Raw genomic sequence first — 27,868 nt, 5'->3', positions numbered from 1 at the left:
GACTTAAAGCACCTATAAGATGGGAATCTCATGATTAGAATTTAACGAAACACACACACACACACATACATATATATGTGTGTATGTACTCATACACACATTTATTTCAGAAGCTCTTTTATTTACTTCTGCTTCTCCAGATGGAAAATATAACAAAAAATACACAATTCCTGAGCTAGATGGCAGCTAAGATGATGGTTCAAATCTGATTTTAGACACTTATGTAACACTGTGTCCCTGGACAAGTCATTTGCCCTATTTACCCAGGTTCTTCATCCATAAAACAAACTGGGGAAGGAAATAGCTAACTACCCTGGTATCTTAATTAATGACTTAACAAAAATATGTTTTTGTCCATAAACACCTGTGTGTGTATGCATAAATATGAGAAATACTTTTTTAAGCTATTCCTTACAAAATGCTTTCCTTTAAAAAAAAACTATTGAATTTGTATATAGTGCGTATGTGTAGGATTTTTAAAAATGATTATCTTGACTTTTTTATAATTAGCAGACTTTTCATCTTCATTAAGTTGTATTTAAAAAAATTTTTAAATAGTTGATTCTCAAGGCATAATTCTTTTAATGATTTTTTTCCCCACATTTCAGGTGGTGTGCAGAAGGTGGAAACTTAATTTGTTGTGACAGTTGCCATAATGCTTTTTGCAAAAAATGCATATTGCGCAACCTCGGGCGAAAGGAGATATCAAAAATACTGGATGAAAACAACCAGTGGCGTTGCTATATTTGCCAGCCTGAGCCTTTGCTAGATTTGATTGCCACATGTGACAGTGTGTTTGAGAATTTATTGCAACAGAAGAAAAAAAAGCTAAAGCTTGCGAGTGATGAAAAGAAATGTGATCATCCACATAAATTCCACCCCACGCCAAAAGGTACTCGTACTGAAGAGAAAACCCAGTTAGATGATTCTTCCTCTAGTTCTGTAACATTTTTTTTCCCATCATTAATGCTTCCAAAAGATTTGATTGAAAAGACAAAAAATCTAGTTGAGAACACTACAAATATGAACTCAAGTTTTCTTAAATTTTTGGAAAAAACAGTCAGTAATCCACAAATTGGCTCAACTGTTAAGTTACATCAATTGAAAGCTATAAAATTTGTGATGAATGACATAAGTAAGAGTCACCAGACATTAGATAAATACTTGAACAAGGAGATAAGCAGTGTGGGTGTTAGAGATAAGGAAGAAACTGCTACAAAATGCACAAGTGAGAATACAGAAAAATGTCCTGAAATTGATAATGTAAATGAAAAATATGAAGCAGAAAATAAATTTATTATGAAGACAAAAAAGTTTTCACTTGACACAACTAGAACAGAAATAGCAGTTTCTACAACAACTAAAGAATTACAATGTGAATTTGCCAGTACATCTAAATCTGTACAGATGGACATTAGGTTTATTCCTTCTTCAGGATCTGAAGATATTTTTGCGATTCTGAAATCATCTGTTAATATCCACAATGTTAAAAGTACTGACACTGATCAGGATTCAGAAAATTATTCTTTAAAAATTGATGAGTCTTTAAAAGATAACAAAAGAGAGGCCAAGTTTAAAGTATTAGCCAAAGTAACAAAGAAAATGCATGAAATTCCAGCTTCCTTATCAGATTTCACATTGAAAGACTCTGACCGCCAAAGATCACCACATATAAGAACATCTTTAAGAAAACAAATAGAAAATATTACATCTAATTTAGAGGAAGAAAGAAACAAGAAAAGTAAGACAAAATCATTAGGACCATGGAAAAAAGATAAAAATTCTTTGCCTCAAATTGAAGAGCAATTTTCCAAAAAATCTTGTTTAATTATTCATAGTTTAGATTCAGATGAAAAGTCAGTTATGTTCAGGGAATCTATTAAAATGAATCGAAGCCCTTTAGAGTCTGATACTGACAGGAAAGTTGTAGACAAGAAAAAGCACCACACAATTAAACGTAAGAAGGCAAAACAAAACAAAGAAGATTCCGCTTCAGATTCAGATGCTGATTGTAAAAAGGGAAAAGCTTCAAATTTTTCCCCAGGAAAAGCCATAAAAGAACAGCTGTATGAACATTATTTTTTTCCCTCTTCATCTGACAGTGATACGTGTGAAATGACTATTACAGAAAATACTGATACATTAAATACTGGATATTTTCAGGTGCCAGGTATGTGGAAAAGTTAAAATTCCTAGAGAAATGTTTTAATGTGGTGGGGGTAGGTTAATGACTTTCCCTTCTTTTTTCCTGGAGCTGATAAGCAATTCATCAGATTTTTACACAAAACATTTCCAGATTCATTTTCATGCAACAATCTTATAAAACCTATACATATATAGATCATATGTTTTCATCAGCATTTCTATTCAGTTCTTTTTCTGAAGTGGAAAACATTCTTTTTTCATAAGTCCTTAGAATTGTCCTGGATCATTCTATTGCTGTTAATAGCAAATCTATCACATTTGTTCATGCCACAATTTTACAGTTACTGTACAATGATCTTCAAATTATGCTTAATTCACTCATCATTGCATTGGTTCATGTAGGTCTTTCCTCAGCTTTTCCTGAATTCATCTTGATGTTCATATGATAATCTTAAACTAGATTTTTAATGAAGCAGACTTTTTTAGATTTTAGAAGACATGCATTATAGTTGTTTTTCGCTTACAAAACATTTTACTTTTATCATAACTATGATCTAAGGAAACTATGTTAAGGAGAGTATCATTATTATAATTTTGCATATGAGTAAATGGAGAGTTGATATTTTAAATCTGGAAATTTGGACAGGATAGCTAGTGTAGTGAAAAAAGCCCAATGAATTTTATGAATTTGTAAATTGAAGTTTTTATTGTGGCATTATATGACCTTGGTAAATTCATCTTTTGTGGCTTTATGGGTAGATTAGAAAAGATGTTCTGCAAATTAGTATGTTTAAAATCCTTCTCTAGCCCCTTTTTACCTCTAAAACACCTATTGTCTTGCTGTTTATAACCAAGGGATTGTACTTGAGATTTTCTAACTTTTCTTCTTGCTCTACTACTCTAGATTCTCATAGTCTGTCTAAGAATTTTAATTAGGGTTAGGTTTTTTTAAAAAAATATGATCCTAAGTGCTTTTTCTTGTTGGGCTTCAATTTTTTCCTGTTATGATGAGAGGTAATTGGTCTAAATTATTTTCTAAAGTTCCTTCAGGCCTATGATGATCAACTGTTCTCTGATTGTACATATGCCCTTGTTATAGTAAATTAATTAGCTAGGTTACCTTTATATATGGTACCTTTGAACTCCTGTATCCTTTGATATTAGAAATAAGATAGGAAAAAATGATCTCTGAAGACTGTAAGTTCCAAATTTTTATGTTCTTTTCACTCCTAAGAAAAGAAGCAAATATGTTACAAAATTACATGGGTGGAAACTCAGTAAGTGAAATATTGATTGACAAGTGAATTGAGTAGATACTCTTTTTTAAAACATTAACCTTCCTTCTTAGACTCAATATTGTGTATTGGTTCCAAGGTAGAAGAGTGGTATGGGCTAAGGAATGGGACTGAAGTGACTTCCCCAGGGTCACACAGCTAGTAAATATCTGAGGCCAGATTTGAACCCAGGACTTCCTAGCTCTAGCCCTGGCTCTCAATCCACTGAGCCACCCAGTTGCCCTTAGACTTTTTTTTTTTTCAAATTACAGAAGAGGAAATGAAAATTTTAAAATTAGATTGTATCAGTAAATACTAGAGTTAGAGTGTTAGAATTTGACTCTTTTTCTTGGTTATTTAGGATTTGAATACCTTTAGGAAAATCAAAATTGAGGTTGTAAGCTGGTGAAAGAAGTTGAACAAAAACAAATGTGGAAAGCAGTTTGTTCAAAAAGAATAGTATATGGAACTTTGATTTTGCTAAGAATATAACACAGAATATTGAATACTTTAAAAAATGAATTAGATTTTTAAAAGTTCACTGCTAAACTAATAGCTGAGTTTTGTCTTCTAAGTAGTGCAAATATGTTTATTGATGAGTTTTGGATTTTTGGATGCTACCTGGACATCTTCAGGATATTGGCACATTAGAAGGTTTTTATAATTTTAGAGCTCAAATAAGACAGTATTACAGAAAAATTTTAATATTACTTAGAGCATTTTATACAACATGAGAAAGACTTGATAAGCTATTTGACCCTCAGCCAGTCATTAATGTATTAGTATTCAGAGAAATACTAATAACTATAGTTGTATGCAGAAATTGGTGGTGTCAAGTTTTCATATGTATTAAAGTTCAAGGAGATTCCATGACATTTAATAAGTTTCAGTTGGAAATCAGCGTCCAGACATCTGAAGGGACCATCCCATCCAAATGATAGGTATACTGTACACAAATGCATATTATAAAATTTGTAACATTAATAACAATAACATTTCTTATTAAATTGAAACAGGAATTAAACTTCATAATGATGCAGTGCTAAGTAGGTAAAGTTATATATTGCCTATAGGAAGAGCCTTTCAAGAAGAAAATATTTTAATTTTCCTTTTAAAAAAGATACAGATATATTAATTTTCTCTTTCTTTTTTAAACCCTACCTTCCATCTAAGTATTAGTTCCAAGGCAAAGAGTGTTAAGGATTAGGCTTTGAGAGTTAAGTGACTTGCCCAGGATCATACACCTAGGGAAGTGTTGTGAGATTGGATTTGAACCCAGGACTTCCTGTCTCCAGGCCTGATTCTGCATCCACTGAGCCACTTAGCTGCCTTTTTTATACTACTTTAAAGCAAAATTATTTATTTCCTTCTTAAATTGTCTTTCAGTTTAAAACTTTGATAAATTGAATTTATTGTATTTTGGTTTTTTAATTAAATTTTTTTTTTTAATTCAAGGGAATGAAACTGATACTCTATGTGTGCCTGTCGTAACAGATGATCATGATGTTAAGCCTGAGAATCGGTATGACTTCATCCCTAAATTTTTTTTACTTATAATAACTATTCTTCTAGCACATTAAAATACTAAGAAGTTGGTTGAATATAAAACTTTGTGCAATAATTAGACTGATTTTAAAATTTGAAAATTAAAAGATTTGAACAACCAAAAATTGTGAATGAAAATTCATGATATTCTGTCATTATAATATATTAAAAAGCACCAAAAAATTGCATTTCCCTTTAATTTTGTACATTGGTCATAACCTCAATTTTCAATATAAAGATGCTTTGAATAAGTAATGAATTAATGAGTATTGAATAGTAATTTTATCTTTTATACACATGTTTTTATAGATCATATATAAGCTTTATAACTACAAGAGTATTTTGCTTAATTTCATATTTAATATAGAAGTATATAATTTAAAAATTAGATTTTAAGACACATTGAATTATATTAAGTGTTAATTTTTCATCCCTTTGAAAGCTTATCACGATTTTACAATATCACTGTCATTTTTATTAAAACTTTAGGTCTACAAATAAATTAATTTTCTTTAATGGATAAAAATAGATTTTGCTCAATATCCCTTTTATTGTTTATATTTTAAGTCTTTTATTTGAACTTCACAGATCAGTAGCAGATCAATTGGATTTAGAGATAATAATTTTCCTTTTTAATTCACATATCAAGATGACTGTATAATACCTAATTCATTGGTGTATACAGATTAAGTTTTGTAAATCAGAAAGAGGTTTACAGTCAAGAAGCATTTATTAAGCACTAACTATATATATATATATATATATAAAGGAACTTTTCCAACATAAAATCTCTGTCCTCAGCGAGTTCACATTCCAATGAAGGAGAAATATGCAAAGTGGGGTATAGAACACATTTTTCATTATTTTAATTTATTAGAATATTTTCCCATGGTTACATGACTCATGATCTTTTCCACTCCTCCCTGTTTCCTCCCTACTCCCAGAGCTGAGAAGCAGTTCCACTGGGTTACACATGTATTGTTCAAAACCTATTTCCATTGTATTCATAGTTCAAATAGAATGATCTTTTAAAGCTAAACCCCCAATCATATATATTATATATACTCATTGAACCATGTGATGAAGCAGTTGTTTTCTTTCCCTGTTTCTACTCCCACCATTCTTTTCTCTGGATGTGGATAGCATTCTTTCTCATAAGTCCCTTGGAATTATCCTGGATCATTGCATTACTACCAGTAGAAACATCTTGTTACATTTGATAGGCTGTAGAATATAAATGGAAAATAATCTCACTGTTTGAAATAACCCTGATTCCCTGGCATCATGTTCTTTACCTGATGCTCATTTACCTTTTGGGGTTTAGTTTTTTGTAGAATTGTGTATTGTTCTTTCTGCTATGTTCATTACTCATACATAAGAATTCTAATAAAATACATTCCTGCTGATCTACAATGTCGTCTGCTCATGAAAACTTTGAACTTTTGTCTTGTCAATGCTCTTTTTCCAAATATTAACACTAGATTAATCATGATTGGCTACTAATTTAATGCTTTATTGATCAAACATGACCAGAAAGCCTTTTTTTATTCTTCCCTTATTAATTTATTAGTTCAAATCCCCACAGAAATTGTTCTAATCCTCTTCTGCCTTCAAACCTCTCATGTTTTCCTCTCCCTTTTCTTCTTAAGAAGAGAATCTTTTTTTTTGTCATTCACTTGTGTTTGATTCATAATCTTCAGTGTGGTAAATAAGTCGTTTCTGTGAATAGAGCTCCTAACTTGGAGTCAGGAAGACCCAAGTTTGAATATGACCCTCAGAGATTTACCTGCCTCTGCCTGGCATTAGCTATTGTTTGTTGAAAGTCATTTCTGTTGATAAAAATGTAAGTACCTATTTCTGACATTTGACTTCCAGAGACATGTGTCAGGTAGATTTCTCCACAGGGCTTACTATCTCAATGATAGGTGGTTGTAAGAACTGTATTCAATCAAGGCTATAGAGGGAAGAGTACAACCATTCCCATGGTTCATGGATTTACTGTCTCTTGTCTTGTTCTGCTGATAAGTGATAGTGGTGGCACAGAGATTGTGGGAATTGGTAAAAGATGTTATACAGAAGGTAAGACTGGGCCATATATTTGCTGGGCAGCTATATTGAGTGAATGAGATATCTTCAAAAAGATATCTAAATCTATAAGTGCAAAGTATATCTCCAAGAGAAATGAAAGAGGAAAGGTACAAGAGTTGGAAAACACCCATTCTTGGGATGTGCAATATGACTAATAATCTAGTAAAAAGAGAAGGAAGGTTAGAGAAGTAGGAAAACTAGCAGAGTGTAGTGTCACAGGACCCAAGAAAAGAAGGAATACCATAAAATAGAAGGTGCTCATAGGTGCCCATAGGTGCCCAATGCAGCAAAGAGAAAAAATAAATTGAGGTCTGAGAATGGTAGGGGTTGCGGCAGGGAAACCACAGATTTGGCAGCTGAACCTATCACTTGAATCTTTGCTGAGAATGGTGATCAGCAGCAGGAGAATGAAAGGAAAGGAATTAAGTATTAAAGTACCTATCATGTACCAGGCAAGGTGTTCAGTGCTTTATAAATATATTATGTATGGGGTGTTCAGGGAGTAGTATCTCTATCTCTGGTATGGAGGGCTTGTCCTGCCCTCCTAGGGCAGCTCTCCAGCCTCTGACCCCCACCTGACACCCAGCTCTCACTGTGGCTCCTAGTAGCTGCTAGCATGCGGCAGCGGCCACACCCCGGGCAACGGCTTCGATAGACCGGGCCGGCCAAACCTTGTGAGGGTAGCCATCGGGTCCTCGACCCCGGTGAACCAGGGCTTTGCTCCCCCAGCATGTGAAGACTGCTTTGGCTGAACAGGCAGAAGAAACCAATAAGAAGGTTCAACGGCTGAGATGGCGACGCAGCAAAGCACTGTGGAGTGCTCAGGGCGTGTTGGAGCACAAAGGACAACACGGCCACCCAATGCAGCTGAGGAAGTCTCCAGGTGTAACGATTTTTCTTGCCACTGGACCCAGGCTTCCAACGCCGAGAGAGTGGGACTGTCTGTGTGCATTGACTTTTCCACTTAAATCTTCATGCACAAGTGTCTTTGTGCACACTCATCTATACCACAGATGAAAGTGCACAAAGACAAGCGTCATCCTCGGTTACCAAGAGACTACTACTATCTCATCTGATAATCCTGTGAAGCAGATGCTATCATGATCCCCATTTAACAGATGAAGAAACTGAACAGGCAGAGAAACTATGTGATATGCCTGGGAACACACAGGTGGTTTCTAGTGGCTGAATTCATATTTGAATTGAGGTCTGATGTCACCACCTAGCTGTCCATTTTTTTTCTAGGTTGTGTCTAAGGGAAGACTGAGGCAGTCTCCAAACATAAGGAAATATTTGGGTTTGGGTTTTTTTGGGATGTTTGATAGTGAAAATATATGACATAAAGATAGATGGTAGGTCGGGAGAGACAAAGAGGTTGGAAACTAGAGAGGATGATTGAATAGGCTAGCTTGACTTATGTTAGCATTGTATTAGTTCAGAATTTGATGTTGGAATTGAAATGAGGCACTGTGTGTGGATCTTCTACAAGAATATCAGAGCAGTTAGCATGGGTATACTTATCTCCATGTAGAAATGTCTGGTACTGAAGGCAGAATGTGATACAGGTGGTCTTTGGATATCTGCCATCGCCAAAATTTCTCAAATTTTCTTAGGCTTTTTATCATTTCAGATGACAAGGAAACTACTTCAGTGATTTTTCAGTGTGTTACTAAGAACTCTAGACTTAATATTTATCTAACAGTTGCAGTTTACAAAATTGTTACTAATGATTACAGGAGATAAGCCTAATGATAGCATTTGTTTTTTTACTTGTATGTAGCTCAATAAACACTACATTTTCAGAGGCAAAGCTTCAGAAACCTTCCACAAAGAACAGCTTTTTGTAACCTTTGAAACAAGGTGACACAGCCTTGGTCACAACTCATTTTATGGGGCCATTGAGGAATCCTTATAAGTAACAGACCTTTCAGAGAAAGAGTATGGACCACCCTACAGTCAGAGGCTGGAGAAAGCAGGACTGCTCTTGAAACAACTGGGAAAAGAAGGAGATAGTTTATCAAAAACTTTTAGTGTTCTCAGTAAGGGAAGTCTGTATTTGAGAGAAAGCTAAGAAATTGTAAGGACTAAAAAGGAAAGATTTGAAATAGCTTCTTGTGAGGATTTAGTTAGGGATCCATTAATGAGAAAAACTGTAGCAACCAGTTGAAGCTTTATGGGTTCCTGGTGTGGTTGTATAAATTTATAGTGCTTTGTTTGGTAGTCAGCTAAATGGAATAGTATCTTCTTAGGATTTCATGAGTAATTAGCACCAAATGACATATTTGAGAAGGATTTGAATGTATAGAAGGTGTAAAATGAATAATTTTGAATACATTCGATTTTTTGAAGTTTTAACTGATTTATTTGCTTTAAATCCAAAAAACTTACTATTTCTATTTGTAAATATATTTTATTTTCCCAATTACATGTAACAATTTTCCACAGATATTTTCTTTAGTTCCAAAATATAATTCCATATTTATGTTTTTAAGAGAATGCTCAAATCCAAAACCTTAAAAATAAAAACAAAGTAAAAAATAGTATGTTTTCATTTGCATTCCAAATGAAACAGTTCTTTCCCTGGATTTGGACAACATTCTTTTTCATAAGCCTTTCCGAATTATCCTGGATCATTGTTTTGCTGAGAACATTTAAATCTCTCAAAATAGATCTTTCAAAGTAGCATTCAGAGGTGAGGATTTTTTTGATCCTTTGCTCATTTTTCTAGTTATTCTCATCTTTGTTATCTTATCTCTCAAGATTCTTCTCCCTTTCTAGTGTAGAGGATGCCCTGCTTCAAGCTTGCAGAGCTCTCTTCTTTGATACTTGGGGTAGGACTGGTTGCCCTTGTTTCTTATGCTGTATCAGTTAAAGAGGTGGTCCCGCTGGCTTTCTCTATATAGATTTGCAGTTATTTTGTTCAACTACATTGAGTACCTCACACTACCAATTTCTACCAGTTGTTTCCTGCCTTAGGCTACTCCTGGCTCTGGTCTCAACTACCACAGGTATACTGCTGCTACATAGGAGCATTTAGTTTCCCACCATGTGAGAGTTGATGGGTTTCTTGCCTTCTTTACATCCTGTTCTATAGGCTTCTCTTGGAGTTTGGTGCATTTGGCTGGTTCATGTTCTTCCAGGTTTACTCCTTATCATAGTGCGTCATGTTCCTTATGCTTTGCTTTGTTTTTAGGCGATTTTCTTTTTTTCTCAAGTAAATAAATTTTAAAAAGGAAAGAAGATGCAGGAGAGTAAAATGTAACATTGAACTGACTGAATATATCTTGGTGATTGGAAAGGTTTTAAGTGAGACCAGAATAATATCCACAGGAAATAAGGAATTGAAGAGAATCTGAAAGTCATAGATTTGTAGCTGCCTGCACCCACAAAATATTCTTTTCATGGGAAAATGCCTAGAAAGGGGGAATATGGGAATATGGATGAAGAGATTTAGAGAGAAAAGACATGAGGAAGAAAGACACAAAGACAAAAGGTTCAGCAGCATGGGATTCAGTGTCTTTGCTACTCTGATGATGGAAAAGAGAGAGCCACACCTGGGTCCAGGTTTTTATTGCAGAATCAAGGAATTGGGGAATGGGAGAAAGTTAATGAACATGTGACATGGTAGAGAATTTAACACTGGTTTGGTTAACAACAATAAGATCAAAGAAGCTGGAGGCTAAAATAATTTAGGACTCCATATTGCACCCAGAGGTCCTATTGACCTTTGGACTATAGCTTTAGGGAGTGTTCAGAATACATAACATTAGAGTTTCATTTTGTTACAAGGATCAAGAAATCAAATATGAGAAATATAAGAATTGCATCCATTAGTCTGATACCTGCACATATTGTTCACAAGAGTCCATTTTAAGGGTACATTTATAACATTTCTAGGATTTGTTCATGCCTGGATTCTAACACATAGTGAGAAGAAATAATAGGAAATAGATTAATTTAAAGTTGATTCCTTTTAAAGAATGTTTGGAATATAGATAAACTTATAGATTAATTTATGCAATTTTGGTTTTTAAATGGTAATAAGATGTCTATTTTAGGCAGTTTAATTTCCTATCTTCTGCCCTACTATTCATATTTAGGTACTTGGCAAAATAAAAATACTATAAGCTTCTCTAATATGACTAAATACCTATAGTATAGTATATACCTAGCAGGAACCTAAATCCTGATTTTAGTGGGAAACAGTAATTTTGGAAAAAAAATTGGTATTGAAAACCTGCTAAACTCAAATTTTTAGGTCAGGTAAAAATATGAATAATTTGCTTCAGACTCAAGAAAGCTGATTTCAAGTGAAACATTTTATAAAACTGCTTAGCTAACTGTTCCACATGAGAATATAAAGAACATGTAAAAAAAATCTAGCAATTTTAGCAGTATTATAATTCAAGCTAGGAATTAAACAGAAAGTTACTGTTTAACTGAGGATTGCTGATCTATTTACTTTAGTTAGATGTCTTTAAAGATTGAGATATTGGCGGTGGTGGTGGGGGTTGGAGCAGTTAAAGGAGTGGGAGCCATAAACTGTAATAGTTAAAATGGTTGAGGCTATAAACTGTAGTGATTAAAATAGTGGAAGATATAAATTGTGATAGATATAAGAGTGGATGAGTAAATTTGACCGCAGGAAATAGGTTTTCACTACAGTTTTGTTTTTAAATCAAATATAAGGTGGTCGCCAGGGAAATATTCCCAATTATTCAAATATACCCAAGTCAACTGGGTTTTATAGAGATTTTAATTAATACAAATGAGGAATTAATGAGAGAGACAAAGAATAAGAAAGGAATAAGTATGAAGGGCCTTAAGCCAACATGGCCTAGACCTGAGTCTTAAGAGAGAGAGATCAGTCAGTCCTTAATCACTTACCACACGATCTGTCCAAGCAAGGATTCTAGTGACACCAGGCCAGCATCATCTCAGCTGCCTCCACCAGCTCAATCCTGAATCTGAATGTATCTGAGCTCCTATTTAAAAGGCATTTTCTCCTATGTCACCTCCCCTAAGTCCTTATATCTACCAATCACAGTAGATGTTTTTCTTTTCTTTTCTTTTTTTTTTTCAATTTTTATTTGGTCGTTTCCAAACATTATTCATTGGAAACAAAGATAATTTTCTTTTCTTCTCTCCCCCCTCTCCCACCACCTCTCCCATAGCCCACGTGCGATTCCACTGGGTATCACATGTGTTCTTGATTCAAACCCATTTCCATGTTGTTGATATTTGCATTAAGAGTGTTCATTTAGAGTGTCTCCTCAGACATGTCCCCTCAACCCCTGTAGTCAAGAAGTTGCTTTTCCTCAGTGTTTTTACTCCAGTTTGTCCTCTGCTTGTGGACAGTGTTTTTTCTCCTAGATCCCTGCAGATTGTTTAGGGACATTACACCGCTACTAATGAAGTTCATCACCTTCGATTGTACCACAATGTTTCAGTCTCTGTGTACAATGTTTTCCTGGTTCTGCTCCTTTCGCTCTGCATCACTTCCTGGAGGTTGTTCCAGGCTCCATGGAATTCCTCCACTTTATTATTCCTTTTAGCACAATAATAATATATAAAAATTTTTTTATATATATATACCACCTTTCCCTCTCCCATAGCCAACGCAGGATTCCACTGGTTATCACATGAGTTCTTGACTCAAACCCATTTCCCTGTTGGAGTTTTCCACAATTTGTTGAGCCATTGCCCAATTGATGGGCATCCCCTCGTTTTCCAATTTTTGGCCACCACAAAGAGTGCAGCTATGAATATTCTTGTCCAAGTCTTTTTCCTTATTATCTCTTTGGGGTACAAACCCAGCAGTGCTATGGCTGGATCAAAGGGCAGACACTCTTTTATTGCCCTTTGGGCATAGTTACAAATTGCCCTCCAGAATGGTTGGATCAATTCACAACTTCACCAGCAATGCATTAATGTCCCTACTTTGCTGCATCCCCTCCAGCATTCATTACTTTCCATAGCTGTCATGTTAGCCAATCTGCTAGGTGTGAGGTGATACCTCAGAGTTGTTTTGATTTGCATCTCTCTGATTATAAGAGATGTAGAGCACGTTTTCATGTGCTTATTAATAGTTTTGATTTTTTTGGCTGAGAACTGCCTGTTCTTGTCCCTTGCCCATTTGTCAATTGGAGAATGGCTTGATTTTTTGTACAATTGATTTAGGTCTTTGTAAATTTGAGTAATTAAACCTTTGTCAGAGGTTTTTATGAAGATTGTTTCCCAATTTGTTGCTTCCCTTCTGATTTTAGTTACATTGGTTTTGTTTGTACAAAACCTTTTTAATTTGATGTAGTCAAAATAATTTATTTTACATTTTGTGACTCTTTCTAAGTGTTGCTTGGTTTTAAAATCTTTCCCTTCCCAAAGGTCTGACATGTATACTATTCTGTGTTCACCTAATTTACATAGTTTCCTTCTTTATGTTCAAGTCATTCACCCATTCTGAATTTATCTTGGTGTAGGGTGTGAGGTGTTGATCGAAATCCAATATTTCCCACACTGTCCTCCAACTTTCCCAGCAGTTTTTATCAAATAGTGGATTTTTTCCCCAGAAGCTGGGGTCTTTGGGTTTGTCATATACTGTCTAGCTGAGGTCGCCTGCCCCCAGTCTATTCCACTGATCCTCCTTTCTGTCTCTTAGCCAGTACCAAATTGTTTTGATAACCACTGCTTTATAGTATAGTTTGAGATCTGGGACTGCAAGTCCTCCTTCCTTTGCATTTTTTTTCATGATTTCCCTGGATATCCTTAATCCTTTGTTCCTCCAAATGAACTTTGTTATGGTTTTTTCTAATTCAGTAAATAAGTTTTTTGGTAGTTCAATGGGTATGGCACTAAATAAGTAAATTAATTTGGGTAGGATTGTCATTTTTATTATGTTAGCTCGTCCCCACAGTAGAAGTTTTTCAAAGGACAGATCATTCTTCGTTCACACCTGAGTAGACTAATCTTTTGAGTGATTCACACCTGAGTAGACTAGGATCTCTGAGTAAGTTTTTTCTTAGCACCCCTTTGTATTAGTTCTAAAAACAGGCATGGCTTAAGAACTTTTTTGTCTTACTATAAGTATGGGTTTAAGTACTTTTCGTTGTTCAGAAAAGAGTTTACCACTTTATCTTCCCCTAGGACAGACTTAAGTAGGTGTAGTAGAGTTCTCACATTCCTGATAGAGTTCACTGCCCAAATGGGGAATGGTCTTAATCCAATCTTAAGAAGTACAGTTTGGGAATTTTTAAGGTTCATGGAGGGGGGGCACTTTAGAGTAAAAGAAAGCAACACTAAGTAACAATAGATAACTTTAATTAAAGATATTCAGTTAAGAGATTTCTATTCCATCTTCATCTCTGCTTTTTTTTTAACTTTCCCTGGTTTCCTTTAAGTTTAAATTGGTGCCTCATTTTCTGAAAGGGGCCTTTCTTTTTAGTGTCGTCAACATATAGTTATCTGTTTTCTCCCCCATTAGACTAAGGTTTTTGAGAGGAATATTTTTCTTTAGTTTGCTTGATTATTTAGAGATGTTGTCTTTTGTATTCCCATAGCTTAGCATGCTTCCTTATTTGTAGTAGGTGTAGTAGGTTAGGACTTAAGATATTTTCCTATTGATTTTATTTCACTATATTTGGAAGTTCTTGCTAATAGGAAAATGGTTTCTTTATAAAATCATTATACTGTGTAATTTTTAATTTGTCTTGAGATATTTTTGGTTCATAATTCACATAGTATATTTTTAGGAAATTAGTTTGTTCTTAACTAGAGAAAATATTTTATTTTAAAGAATTGTCAAGAAGAAGCTCTTTGAAGATCTCAAAGCCAGTTTTTCTTCAGAGGAAAGTGAAGAATCAGATGTTAAAAAGAGTACTGAAAAGACAGATGAAACAAATACAAGAAGTGAGGGTGAGAATAAGCATCAAAAAGAGATACACTTGAATGTGTGTCAGTTTCTTAGTCTGATGATTAGTTCAGCTTCTGAGGAGTATAGAAGTAGTATTTATCAAACAGATGCTATTTACAAAATTGTTGGGAACCACCACGTCAGTTAAACATGGTTAATGATCTACTTTAGTTATTGAAAAATAAAAAAGGAAAAAACTTTATTGGTGCGCTTTTTCTCATTAAGGGCAAAATTAAGTAAATGTAGCCTTTTTCAAAAGGGTGTGTAGTTTAGGGGTTACTTTTAAAGAGATCTCAAGTACTCAATACTCAATGGATCTATGTGGCAATTTATTTGCTTCAAGGGATACAGATCCCAATCCTTTCCTGCTTCCATCTAAATTTCATTTTGTTGTTCTTTAGGGATTTATAGGAATAGCACTTCAGAATTTGATTCAGACTCTGAGGAAACTAAAAACCTTAAATACACATGCATGCTATTGATCCATAAACTAAGTAGTGGAGAATCTGCAGAAGAGACAAAAAAAAGCACACAGAAAGGTAAGAAAGGCAAAAATAAAAGTCTGCTACTTAAAATGGTGCAACGGAGGAGTACTTTTCTTTTATCAGCCTTTTCTCTTTCATGTTCCTAATTTTTTTTAATGGAAAAAGAAAACGTGGAGGGAGGAAATAATCCTCCAGGATTGTTAATATATGTAAAGTTTATTGCAATTCTTATAGTGCTTTTTAAAAAGCTTCCCTCCCCTTCCTCTTTTTTCTTCTCAATTTTGGAATGGGGGAGGTATTAACACTTGAAAAGAATAAGGAAGGCAGATTTAAGGAGCTGAAGTTGTAAATATAGTTACAGAAATAAGGAAGTTGGCAAAAGGGATTGTTTTAGGAGGAAAAAATAGTTTTGTTATAAACATTATATCAGATGTCTGGGAAAATAATCATATTTGAAATATCTAATGGATACTTGATGATCTTGGGACTAGATTTCCAATTAGAGACACTGTGAGTGTGTATATAGATTTGGAAGTCATTTGTCAAATGTCCTTATTTCTATAGTCGAAGGCTGCACTATTGAATAATTGGGAAAAATGAGTAGAGCCATTGGATTTGGCAACTAATTGCAGAAAGTGATTTCCCAGTGATGTGACAAGGAAATCACTTTAAAAGACTGATATATATTAATTTAAGAGCGCCAAGGAATTCAGCTATGTAATTCCTAAATGAAAACTCAAGTCAGCCGTCAACCTTTTATAGAGTTTAATTACAAACAGGAGGAAGAAAGGAATTAGAGATAGAGAGAGAGAGGGAGAGAGAAAGGGGAGAGAAGGGAATAGGGCTTAAATACCCCTTCTGTTTAGGCTGAGCCAAAAGGCCCAAGCCCTTAGATAGCTGGGGCAAAGAAAAGAGATCAGTCCCTATTACTCATGTGACCAAAATGGAGAAACAGTCTCAGAGGCCCCCACCTTCAGCTTCCTTCAGAGCAAGCTTCTCAGAGCACCTCTCCAACCACTCAGAGCCAAAACTCTCCAACCCCCCCCCCTTCAGTCCTCAGACCCCTCTATCTTTAAGGAAACCATCCAAGTTCCCTCCCCTCAGTTCTCACATCTACCAATCACTGTCCATGTCTTCCCCGTGCCAATGGTGGCTCTAGCTTAACCCAGGACCGCCCAGAGGTCTGTGGCTTTGCACATGTCTATTGAAGGTCATATTCTCAAATAATTAAATCTTGATCTTTTGCTACAGCCCTTCCTAAATCCTGTTACCCTGAGTAGGGTAGAGATTGGAATAATTAAATTTTGATCTATGCTGCAGCCCTTCCTCAATCCTGTTAGGACTGAGTAGGGTGGAGATTGCAATTTCCTAAGACTTGGTTCTATCATTCCAAGTATCTCCATTGTATCAATTCTAAAATCATTCATGACTCAAAGAAATTCCTGTTCAATGCTTAAGCATAGGTCAAAGTCCTTTCCATTGTTCAGCAAAAGATTTCTGTCCTAAAGTAATCTTAAGAAGGGAGGAGGAGGAACCTCCCATGCCAATGGGGTTCACATTCCAATAGCCAAGACCCACTATCAATAGGAAATTTTTCAAGTATGAAATTTCCCAATGGTGAAATTTCCAACATTTATAAGTCTAAGAAATTTTAAGGTTTACAGTGAATGATGAGTTCAGATTGCACAGAAACTTGCAAGAAAAATATCAGAAAAAAATATTGATTGTAGACATTAGGCAATCTTTTTAAAAAAGAAAGCAATACTGGATGATAAATAAATAGCAGGACTTAACAGATCAAAGGAAGGCTTTTAGAGAATGGTGGAATAGATTTGTTTGTAGGCAAACACAAAGGAACCATTAATCAGAAACCAAAGATTAGATGGAAGGAACAATTTGGATTTGATTGCTTCATTGATGACTGTGCAAGAATCCTTTCTCATTTGAGAAATAGGTAAAGGAAGGTGAAAGGGTGAATCATGTTTCTGAGTGATCTAATATGAGGAGTGGAGAAGTGGGAAATTTTGGCAAATGGCTTTTTGCTTTGTTAACTTGAGAAGAGCATATCATAAGAGGTTTGCAGTAGGAGGAATGGAAAGGTTTAGAAAAGATGTGATGAGGTAGAATAGGGCATCAGTTAGGGAGATGTAAAAAAGATGACCTTGTTGCATGCTATAAGTGTCTATTCAAGACCTGTGTAACAAATTTGTACTCTTGACATAATTTTGTGAAGGTAGAAATAATCCAAGGCTGGGGCCTCACAGGGCAAAATCGGCAAAAAGATAACGAAGGGAGCGATTTTTAGTGAAGAAGACAGGCTTGAACTTGGTGAGCTTGTTCATCATGGAATCAAAATGAAGAAGGAAAGAGAGTGTAGCCATTTGCAGGGGAAATAGCCTGGGAAAGAGCTTTGAGGTAGAGGGATTTGGTGGGAAATGAGGACAAAGAAAAGGATTACAGGTTGCAAGGCCACAGATAGAATGATAACAAACTCTGATCAGATAAACGAATTTCAGAGTTCATTGTTACAATAGATATTTAATATTTATTGATGCCTTATATATACATATATGTACTTAAAGGAAGAGCAGCTAGAGAGCACAGTGTACAGAGTGGCATGCTTGGGATCAGGAAGATTCATCTCCTGACTTCAAATCTGGCCTCCAATGCTTACTAGCCATATGACCTTGTGCAAGTTACTTAAACTCATTTGCTTCAGTTTCTTCATCTATCAAATGAGCTGGAGAAGGAAATGGTAAACCTCTGCAGGATTTTTGCTAAGAAAACTCCAAATGGAACTGAAAGAACTGAATATCAGTAACTAAAAGGAAAAAGCTTTAGGGAGAAATGGATAGCAAAATCTATTTAGTAGTGTGGAACTTCAAAAATAATATTTTTCAGACCTAAAAAAATCTAACAAACAAAAAAGAAACACAATGAAAGGATCTAAATAGAAACTTGGAAAAGTTGGCTATGACAGGCCTCTGGAAATTAATAAATGGAAAGTGTAAAAAGCCTGGAAGTGTTGATGCATACTAAATATTATATATATTTATATATATATATATATTTGAACCCTTACCTTTTGTCTTGGAGTCAATACTGTGTTTTGGCTCTAAGGCAGAAGAGAGTAGTAAGGGCTAGGCACTTGCTCAGGGTCACATAGCTGGGAAGTGTCTGAGGTCAGATTTGAACCTAGGACCTCCCGTTTCTAGGCCTGACTCTCCATCCACTGAGCTACCCAGCTGCCCCCTTAAATACTATATTATTCTAAGTGGGGAGAAGACAAAGAGATTCACAAATGTGCATGTGTTTTGTGTGTACATGTATACAGATATGCATATGTAAACTTACATATCTTGATATAACAATGTAATGGACTTTAGGAGAAAGAGTACTAGCATTTGGGATATAATCAGGAATATGTAAGGAGTATAAAAGGCCAGTTTGGCTGTATCATAGAGTGTGAGAAACTGAATTAATGTTTAACGAGTTGGCAGAGATAGATTGAGATGTGGTTGAATGGAGTGTTAAAAATTGTTTAGAAGTTCATATTTAATTTTAGAGGCAACAGAAAGTCACTGAAATTTATTGCGTAAAGGAGAAATATATATAGTTTCCTGATATATAATGAGGTATATCTCTACTAAATAATCATTTAAATAAAAATTTAGGTAATTTTTTGCAAGAAGAAAAAATGCACCAGATTTATATGTTATGGAATAAAATCTTAAGCCCCCCCCCCCCCCCAAGAAAAGAATTCTAACAAAATAGTTGAATTTGTTTTTTTTTTTTAATTTATTTTCAAGTGAGCAGTGGAGCTTCTGTTGATTCTGATTTCAAAAGACTTGCTGTTACTGAAGATATTACTGAACGTAAAGGTAATCGAAGGCCACGGCCAAGGTAATTTAATAATTTTAAAGTTTTTACCCATATTTATTATAAGATATGCTTTCAAGAATTAATTAAAATTTGTTATAATCAGTGAATTTTTAGTTCGAGTTTGATTACCATTTCCACATTACTATAAGAGTACATGTTTTTTAATCTAGAAATTGTACATTGAGAGGACAGTCTGATAAAATAAAACCTGATGAAAATATACCTCCTCCCCAGTTCTTCCTGTTTCTGATAATTGCACTTTGGGCAATTTGTATAGTTTCGAAAAAGAAAGAGATGTTTAAATTATTCAATATTTTGGACATTGAGTTGAAGGTGTCTTACTTAGTTGCCCAGATCAAGATACCTAAACAGCAGGTGGTATTGCAAGACTGGAGGACAGCAGAAAGATTGGAACAGGAAAGGTATATTTGTTGAAAATCATGAGCACAGAGGAGGCAGAGATTATCAGCACAGATCCATGGGAGCTGATAAGGCCACCAAAAGAAATAATATCAAGGAAGAAGGAACACCAACAGTGAAGAGGGTTTGATCTGGAGGAAGTTTCAGCAAAGGATTCTGAGGAGGATTAGAAGGGAGGAGGAAAACTAGGAAGAGAGTTAAGGGGTCTCTGAAACTTAGAAAGGAGAGAGTATCAAAGAGGAGTTTTAGAAACCAAAGAGAGGTCAAGGAAAATGAGGACTGAGAAAAAAAACATTGAATTTGGTAACTTAAAAGAACATTAATGGCTTCAGAGAGGGAAATTTTGGTGGATGAATTCAAAACAGATTCAAAGGTTAAAGAGAGAGAAGAGAGGAAGAAGAGGGGAAGAAGAGCCAGACTCTTTTTAAGGAATTAACCTAGAACTGTCAGGGATTGTGAATGATTATGTCATTGCCCAGAGTTCATCAATATTATCTACCCATTCATTCCATGATAGTGTGCTTGCATGGTTTCTGAATAATGAATGCTTTCCCTGTCACTAGTTGGGTGTCACTAGAAGGCTATGTGTTTGCTCTCTGGCTTTTTGCAGGATGTTGTTAGCAGAATTGTTGGACTTCCTTTCTTTCCTTAAATTTCCCATAGTTCTCCCAAAGTTAACTCCTCCTGAGTTAATATCCTTGCTTTGTAGTAATACTATATTAATAATTAATCATTTTTTATCTTAAATAACAATTAATGACAATATATTAATAAATTGAGCCCATTTGCCATTGGTTCCCTTTTTGTCTTCTATCACTTCTAGTCCTGTCTTTTTACTCTATTTCACATGATAAAATGGCTCCCATTACTTCCTGTCTCCTCTAACAGAGTACTTTCTCTGTCACAGTGAGGTCAGCCACCACACTGAAAAACTTAAGTGGAGTGGAGAGCTCTTGCATGATTTTTTTGTTCTCAGATAATTATGCACTTGGTGTGTAGTCTCTGAAAATGAGATGCAGCAAACATGGATGGGTTTTCTGATGCTTGTGCCAACTTTGACCTAATAATTATAAAGGGCAGGAGAGAAGGACAGTGATAGTAAACAAAGATGGGAATGATCAAGTGAGGTTTTTTTAAAGATAGAGGAATTCTGTAAGGAAGTAGCTAATATAAAAGAGAAACTGAAGGTAAATTATCAAATCAGGGTGACAGTAGTTCTGTTAGAGGAGATGGGAAGAATGGAAGCCATTTTATCATGTGAGATAGAGTGAAGGAGGAGAGAGGCTAGATAAGTGATAGAAAATGAAGAGACAACCAATGACATGGCCTTGATTCTGTAGAATATAAAGCAAGGATCTTAACTGAAAGTATGGGGGAAGAGAAACTGGGTTATTTAAGGAAGGAAGAAGACGGTTGGAAGACTTGCTTTGGAGGGTAGAAGATCCATCTCTTTGATTTTTTTCCCAAATTGAGAATAAAAGGAAAGCAAAGCCTATGTTGAAACATATTAGTTGTGTGTCTCATTCAACACTTTGTCTTTATTCCGTTTAGTACCTGGGTAGCATGTTTCATCAGTCTTCTGAATTTATGATTAGTGATTATTTAGATCAGTGCTCATGATTCTCTCTTTTTTTTTTTTTAAACCCTTACCTTCCATCTTAGAGCCAATCCTCTAAGGCAGAAGAGTGGTCAGGGCTAGGCAATGGGGGTCAAGTGACTTGCCCAGGGTCACACAGCTGGGAAGTGTCTGAGGCCAGATTTGAACCTAGGACCTCCCGTCTCTAGGCCTGGCTCTCAATCCACTGAGCTACCCAGCTGCCCCCCAGTGCTCATAATTCTTAAAAATTGTTTATTAACTTAATCATTTTGTAACTTTGTAAATTGTTACCCTTCTTGAATTATTTACTGGATTTTGGTATCAAGACGTATGTTTTTCCAGCTATCTATGGAAACCATCTTCTTTATATTTCTTATAGCACAATTTTATAGCAATTTCTTATAGCACAATAGTATTCTTTCTTATTTATAGTTCCTTTAATAACCTGTGAATATGGATTCAAGTGCAACTATTCATCTCTTATTAGAGGAAGCATAATGTAAAAATAGAAATATCTCAGTATATACTCTCTACATATAGGAATTTTAGTATTTATTAATATTTTGTTATGATACTTGGTTTTGTAAGCATCTTTATTCCCCATCAGATCATCAAGAAATACAAAGTTAGATAATCAGCGGAGTTACAAACAAAAGAAGAAAAGGAGACATATTAAAGTACGTGAGGATTCATCAAGTGAAAATAAGGTATATATGCAGGCTTTATTGTTTTTTCTTTAATAATGGATATTCATTCTCTGGCACTTTATGTAGTAATGCTTTTTAAAACTATGAACTGAAAAAGATTAATTGCATAGATCATATCTGATAAAATTATTTATCCTAGCATGTTGTGCATAAGTATTCTTTCTACATTTCATGATATAAGATGATACAGCTAGATATTTAGGTCTTCTAGCAGAATAAAGTTTATCCTTATATGTTATACTTAGGGGGCAGCTGGGGTGGCTCAGTGGTTTGAAAGCCAGACCTTAGACGGGTGGTCCTCAGACACTTCCCAGCTGTGTGACCCTGGGCAAGTCACTTAAACCCCCATTGCCTAGCCCTTACCACTCTTCTGTCTTGGAACCAATACACAGTATTTGCCTCCTAGATGGAAGGTAACGGTTTTAAAAAAAAAGTTATAATTAGTCTGCATCCTACAACCATTTGATATCCTTTGATGCTTATTCCTGAAGCCATGCTAAAGGAAAAATTGACTTTTCATTGTTTCTTATTTCATTATAGGAGATTTCACCAAACAAGTTAGGTAACCCTAGTATTCATGCTAAAATTATTTTCTATTTTATTTTTATTCATTTGTACCCCATAGTATTATTTTTAAAAACTCTTCTTGGGTGTATTTAGATCATTGAACTTCAATCATTTTAGTTTTATGTACAAGTATTGATTTTATTGTAAAATGCTTATCTTAAATGCTTATCAGACATGTATTAATGAGTTGCTATGTATGAATATCTTTCAAATTTTTTAAATTTAGCACTCAAAACACATCATAGTTCCCCATATTTATTTCTGGGCTATTATTTTCACTTTAATTTAACTATATCTTAAAAGGAAAGGAATGAGAGGACTCTCTCCAGAGTGTTAAAGTGTTACCTTTCATTTATTTACATTTAATAGTGATTTCTGGTTAGCCCTTTTCTATTTTAGTAATATTTGCAAATCATTTGGTTTTAATTAAAGAAAAAAAGCAGTGGTTTTCATTTTTGTTTTTATTGGATTGTAAGATTTTTCTCTGTTTAATTTAAAATTGTCACAGAGCAATTCTGAAAGTGATGACTCAAAGTCACCAGGAAAAAGTAGGAAGAAAATTAGAAATATCCTTAAAGACTATAAATTACGAAGAGAAACACAGAGAGCCCTTAAAGAAGAGGAATGGAGGAGAAAGCGCCTTGCTGAAAGAGAACAAGAAAGAGAAAAATTAAGAGAGGTAATAATCATTATGTGTTGGACTTGATTTTTATCTTATTGAATTCCTCTTAGAAATAATAAAATGCACTACTTTTCTTCCCTCTCCAAATCAAGGCTTACTTCTCCTATGGAAAGCATTTCCTTAATCCTTTAGCTGTTATTTAGCCTTCTGCTTCCTCAGTGGATTTATTCCCTTCTTAAATTATCTTGTGTCTCCAAATGCTATATCTTCTGCTGTTTCTAAAAAAGTAAACTACTTTAGGGAAAGACTTTAATTTTTTACTTTTTGTATCCTCACAGCTTGAGTTGAGTTTTCCACTTCCTAGGAAAAAATGTAGAATTCAAGGAAAGTGTTGTGCAATTTCTTTGTGCCTACAGTTTTATGTTTAATTAAATTATTTATGTTGATATGTTCCAATTCTTTTTGTTGTTCTTTTGTGTATATTAAAAACATTTTGAATGATCTGGTATTCCAGACTATGTTTGAATCTCTACATGTCTAAGATTGCAAGAGTACTTTGGCAGAGTTGAATATATACTTTTTATCTTACCATTATTTCCTTATTAAAATTACTAAAGTGACAGGTTCTTTGTTGTCTCATATGATTTGTTTTATGGCCATATTCTAAAAGTGCTATAAAAGTATTTTCTTTATCTCTCCATCTTATACTACTCTTGTCCATTTGACTCCTTTCTTTACCTATATTGACATGTGTGGATTCCAATGGAAAATTTGTACTTTTCCAGTTCTTAACCCTCACTCTTATGATATATCTTTGTTTTTCCTTCCTTTTTGCTATTTTAGTAGTAGTACTTCTGATCACTACCAAAATGAGTAAGTAGTTTCATCATCCTCTCACAAAGCAACACATAATTCATTCTACTGTCCCCTCATTGATGATAAACATTGTGGCTTTCAGGTAGATAGTGAAGTTCTATTATATATACCCTTACATGTTTTAGTGATGCAAAGAAGTTAAGTGATTTCTATAAGGTCAAACAATTGATAAATAACCAAGTGGCTCCATGGATAGAACATTGGTCCTAGAGTCAGAAAGTACAGAGTTCAAATACCACCTCAGATAAATACTAGTTATGTGACCTTGGTCATGTCTCTTAAACCATCTTTTCCCTCCATTTCCTTAACAGTAAAATGGAAATAACAGTATCTATATATCAAGTGCTAAAACTGTTGTGTTAGCACTTAGCAAAACTGGATTTAATCTAAATATTAGCTAGAATTAGTAATAACGTCACTAGTAAAATTTAATAAAGGTGGACTGAGGAATTTTTTATCTGAACAACATCATAGTTTAATATTGAATACTCCATCTATTAATAAAACAAGGCAATGACTGCCTCAGATTGGTACAAAGACTCACAGATAGAGATTTAACTCATTTTTATAAGGTTAGAACAAAGAATAGACCAGGCTAGGCAAGGGAATAATATAATTGGTTTTATAAAGTTGATGACCCTCATGGGGGTGAGCATGTAATAGGTAAGGTATGGAAAATGATGTAATTGATGTTGGCAATGAGGGGCTAGCAATAACCCTCTCCTTTCCTTCCATGCCCAAGAAATATTCAGGTCAGAGATAGATAAACCAAATATTCTTTTTTTTTTTTATTTGGTCACTTTCAAACATTAGTCCTTGGTTTAAAAAATCATATTCTATTCCTCCCTCCCTTCCTGTTGCTGATGCCCAATTCCACTGGGTATTACATGTGTCCTTGATCAGAACCTATTTCCATGCTGTTGATGTTTGCATTAGGATGTTCATTTAGTGTCTATGTCCCCAGCCATATATCCCCCTCAATCCATGTATTCAAGCAGTTGTTTTTCTTCTGTGTTTCTAGTCTCACAGTATTTCCTCTGAATATGGTCCCTCCGTGTTGTTCATGATCACTGCATTGCCACTAATGGAGAAGTCCATTACATTCATTTTGCCCTTTAATTATTTTAGCCAGTCTATGTATAGGATAATATCTCTTGATTTGATATAGAGCTTTGATTTCTTCATCCAAAAAACTGTTCAGGGCTTTTTTTTTTTTTAAGCCTTAGCTTCTCTCTTGGAATCAACCAAAAATAGAAAACCGTTTGGCTCTTCTATGAATTTGCTTGAGTATAATGGAATTCTGAAGGATGCTCTTTCCTGCTTCTTTATAGAGAAGTACCTAATTTCCTTTTCAAACTCTCTTGAGTTTGTGTTCTTTTCATCAAGAATGCTTGTTGTTAGTCTTCCCTATTTTAAAAGTCCAGTTGTTATCCAGTAGAATTATACTCATTTTTGCAGGGTAAGTTTGTTTTGTTTATGTTTTGCTTTTTTTTAGGCATATTAAAATATTTTCTTTCTGATATTAGTTGCTGACTCTCGGCTTTCAATATTTTAATTCCTTCATGCTACTTATAATTTTTTTCCCTTTGTTTTGAAAGATCTGCATTTTGTCCAAGACATTCCTGAACTTTTCATCCTGAGGGTCTCTTTCAGGAGATAACTGATGAGTTCTTTTTATTTTTTCCTTTGCCCTTTATTTCTAAAAGATCCTGGCAGGTGGGTTTTTTTTTTTCATTCTTAAATTATTTACCCTTAAATTATCATCACTTGTTTTGTTAGTAGATACCTGACAGTATTTTTGCTATCTTTCTAACCTCCCAGGCTGGGTATTTTAAATTTTGTTTTTCATTGAGTCTGTGTTTTTCAAATGTAGCCCCATATATTTACAAGTTGAGTGGTCATATTTTCTTGTAATTAATCTTTTTGACTTCGTCCCATATACTTTGGTCATATTGTCTCAATGTTGTCATTATCTGTAGCCAGATTATTGAAGGTTTCTTGAATTCCTTGGGTACCTATTTTTAGTTCTTTCATTTCTTACATTTTAAATGCTATTTAAATTTCCTTATTATCAATCAGTGAAAACTTTTAATATTTTTGCTTTTTTGTTTTTGTGAGGCATTTATGCACTAATAAATGGTCTATTTTGTGGATATATACCATACACAGAAGAGAAATAGTTCTACTTTTTTTCTATAACCATTCTGTATCCCCCCCCAAAAAATTTAGAGTAACCTTTTTAGAGTTTTATTTAAGCCCTTAACTTCCTAGTTTATTTCTCTTTTGTGGAAAAATTTTCTGATCTAGAGTTAGCCAAAATGTTTAAAACATCAACAATTAATTACCTTTGATAGAAAGATTCTTGGGGTCAGAAATTAGTCATATTCCCTCAGTCTTCCAGGCCTTCCATAATGCTTTGCCTATTTTTATATGTAATAAATATTTGATGTGTTTAGTTGAACTGATATCAAAATTCATAAAAAAATATCTTTGCTAAAGATAACATTAATCCTGTTTCAAACTTGCCTGTTAGTATACTATTGCATTAATTGCTATGAATTCTTTTTAAAAATTTCCTAGTATATGAGAAGGAATGGTAACAAAAACCAATTTGCATCAAACCAATTCTTTTTAAAGAAAGTTGAGGAAGGCTTTAAAGCAGACTTTTGTTTTTGAATTCCTTTCCCAATATACTTGAGTTCTAAAATTCTTTGCTATTATTTTTACAGAATTCGTGCAATTTGGAACAGGCAGCATTTGACCTAGAGTTTTCAGTAATGTGTGAATTATGATTGTTAAAATGAAACATTGTCACAACATGATTATAAGTCCTGTTTCATGTCACCTACCTTCACTTTACCCTCCTGTATGTGGCATCTTTCTTTTGACTATGAAAACCACTTTTCCAGAAGGAATAGCTAGTGCCTCCCTAAAAAGATGCTTATGACAGGTGAAAAGGAACCTGAATACTTTAAAAAGAAATGTTTCTTTTATTAGTCTGTGACAAAGGTAGAAAAATCACAAATGTGTGAAATGAAAAATGTTTATGATGAAAAGTGACTTTGAAAAGATACAGACAGAAGTCTGAGAGCTATAAATTTTTCAACAACAGAATGTTATTTGTTCTGACAGGCTATTTGAAATATTTTATTGATTGTTTTTAACTGCAATTTTTAAAACTCTGATTAAAAGAATATTGTATGATTTTAAAGTAGATCTGAAATTTAGAGGGAGGGGTACACACCTGAAATGTGAATTTAGCAATAATTCCCACTTCCTGTCTGGTGCTCAGCTACTATACGTGTGGACGTGTAACTTTTGTTTTAATGAAATTTTTTTTGGTTTGTCACAGTTCCAAGCCTGCAAATGAAAAACAAACCCAAGTGTTTAATTTGTGTTTTATATATGTATATTGCTTTGTGTGGGGTAAGAATAAAGGTTCCAATTTAAGCAGTATAGAACAGAAATTACCAAGCCAAACTCTACTACCTGGGGCCTTAAATAGTGCAACACCACAAAGTGAAATGCTGGGGTTTTTGGTGACGGGAGGCAGGAAAGGGATATTATTTTTTTCCTTTCAAGGATGTTTGGGGGGGAAATGCAAGGTATTTTTACAGTTCTGGCAATTTTATATTGTATGTCTTACTGCTTCAGTTAGAATTGTATGGATTATGAATTTGGCGATAGTACTTGATTTCTATTTTGCTAAACTAAGGTTTTATGAGAAGTTTTAGTCTGATATGGTTTAAAG

At 34.4% G+C, this 27,868-nt stretch overlaps 1 protein-coding gene across 5 annotated transcripts in view; it reads left to right on the top strand.

Moving 5' to 3' along the window:
- LOC130456244 (transcriptional regulator ATRX-like) overlaps window positions 1-27,868 on the top strand; it is a 102,263-nt gene that overhangs the window by 37,996 nt on the left and 36,399 nt on the right. For all 5 annotated transcript variants that reach the window (XM_056809943.1, XM_056809944.1, XM_056809942.1 and 2 more), the window contains 7 exons: window positions 609-2,170; window positions 4,875-4,941; window positions 14,845-14,963; window positions 15,363-15,500; window positions 19,256-19,349; window positions 21,953-22,052; window positions 23,128-23,298. In XM_056809943.1, coding sequence (XP_056665921.1) covers window positions 609-2,170; window positions 4,875-4,941; window positions 14,845-14,963; window positions 15,363-15,500; window positions 19,256-19,349; window positions 21,953-22,052; window positions 23,128-23,298 — 2,251 coding nt within the window. The remainder of the gene's footprint in view (window positions 1-608; window positions 2,171-4,874; window positions 4,942-14,844; window positions 14,964-15,362; window positions 15,501-19,255; window positions 19,350-21,952; window positions 22,053-23,127; window positions 23,299-27,868) is intronic.

This window comes from Monodelphis domestica, assembly GCF_027887165.1.
Source record: "Monodelphis domestica isolate mMonDom1 chromosome Y unlocalized genomic scaffold, mMonDom1.pri SUPER_Y_unloc_2, whole genome shotgun sequence".
Lineage (NCBI taxonomy): Eukaryota > Metazoa > Chordata > Mammalia > Didelphimorphia > Didelphidae > Monodelphis > Monodelphis domestica.
The sequence above is the reverse complement of the archived record's forward strand: the minus strand, read 5'-3'. Positions and strand labels throughout refer to the sequence as shown.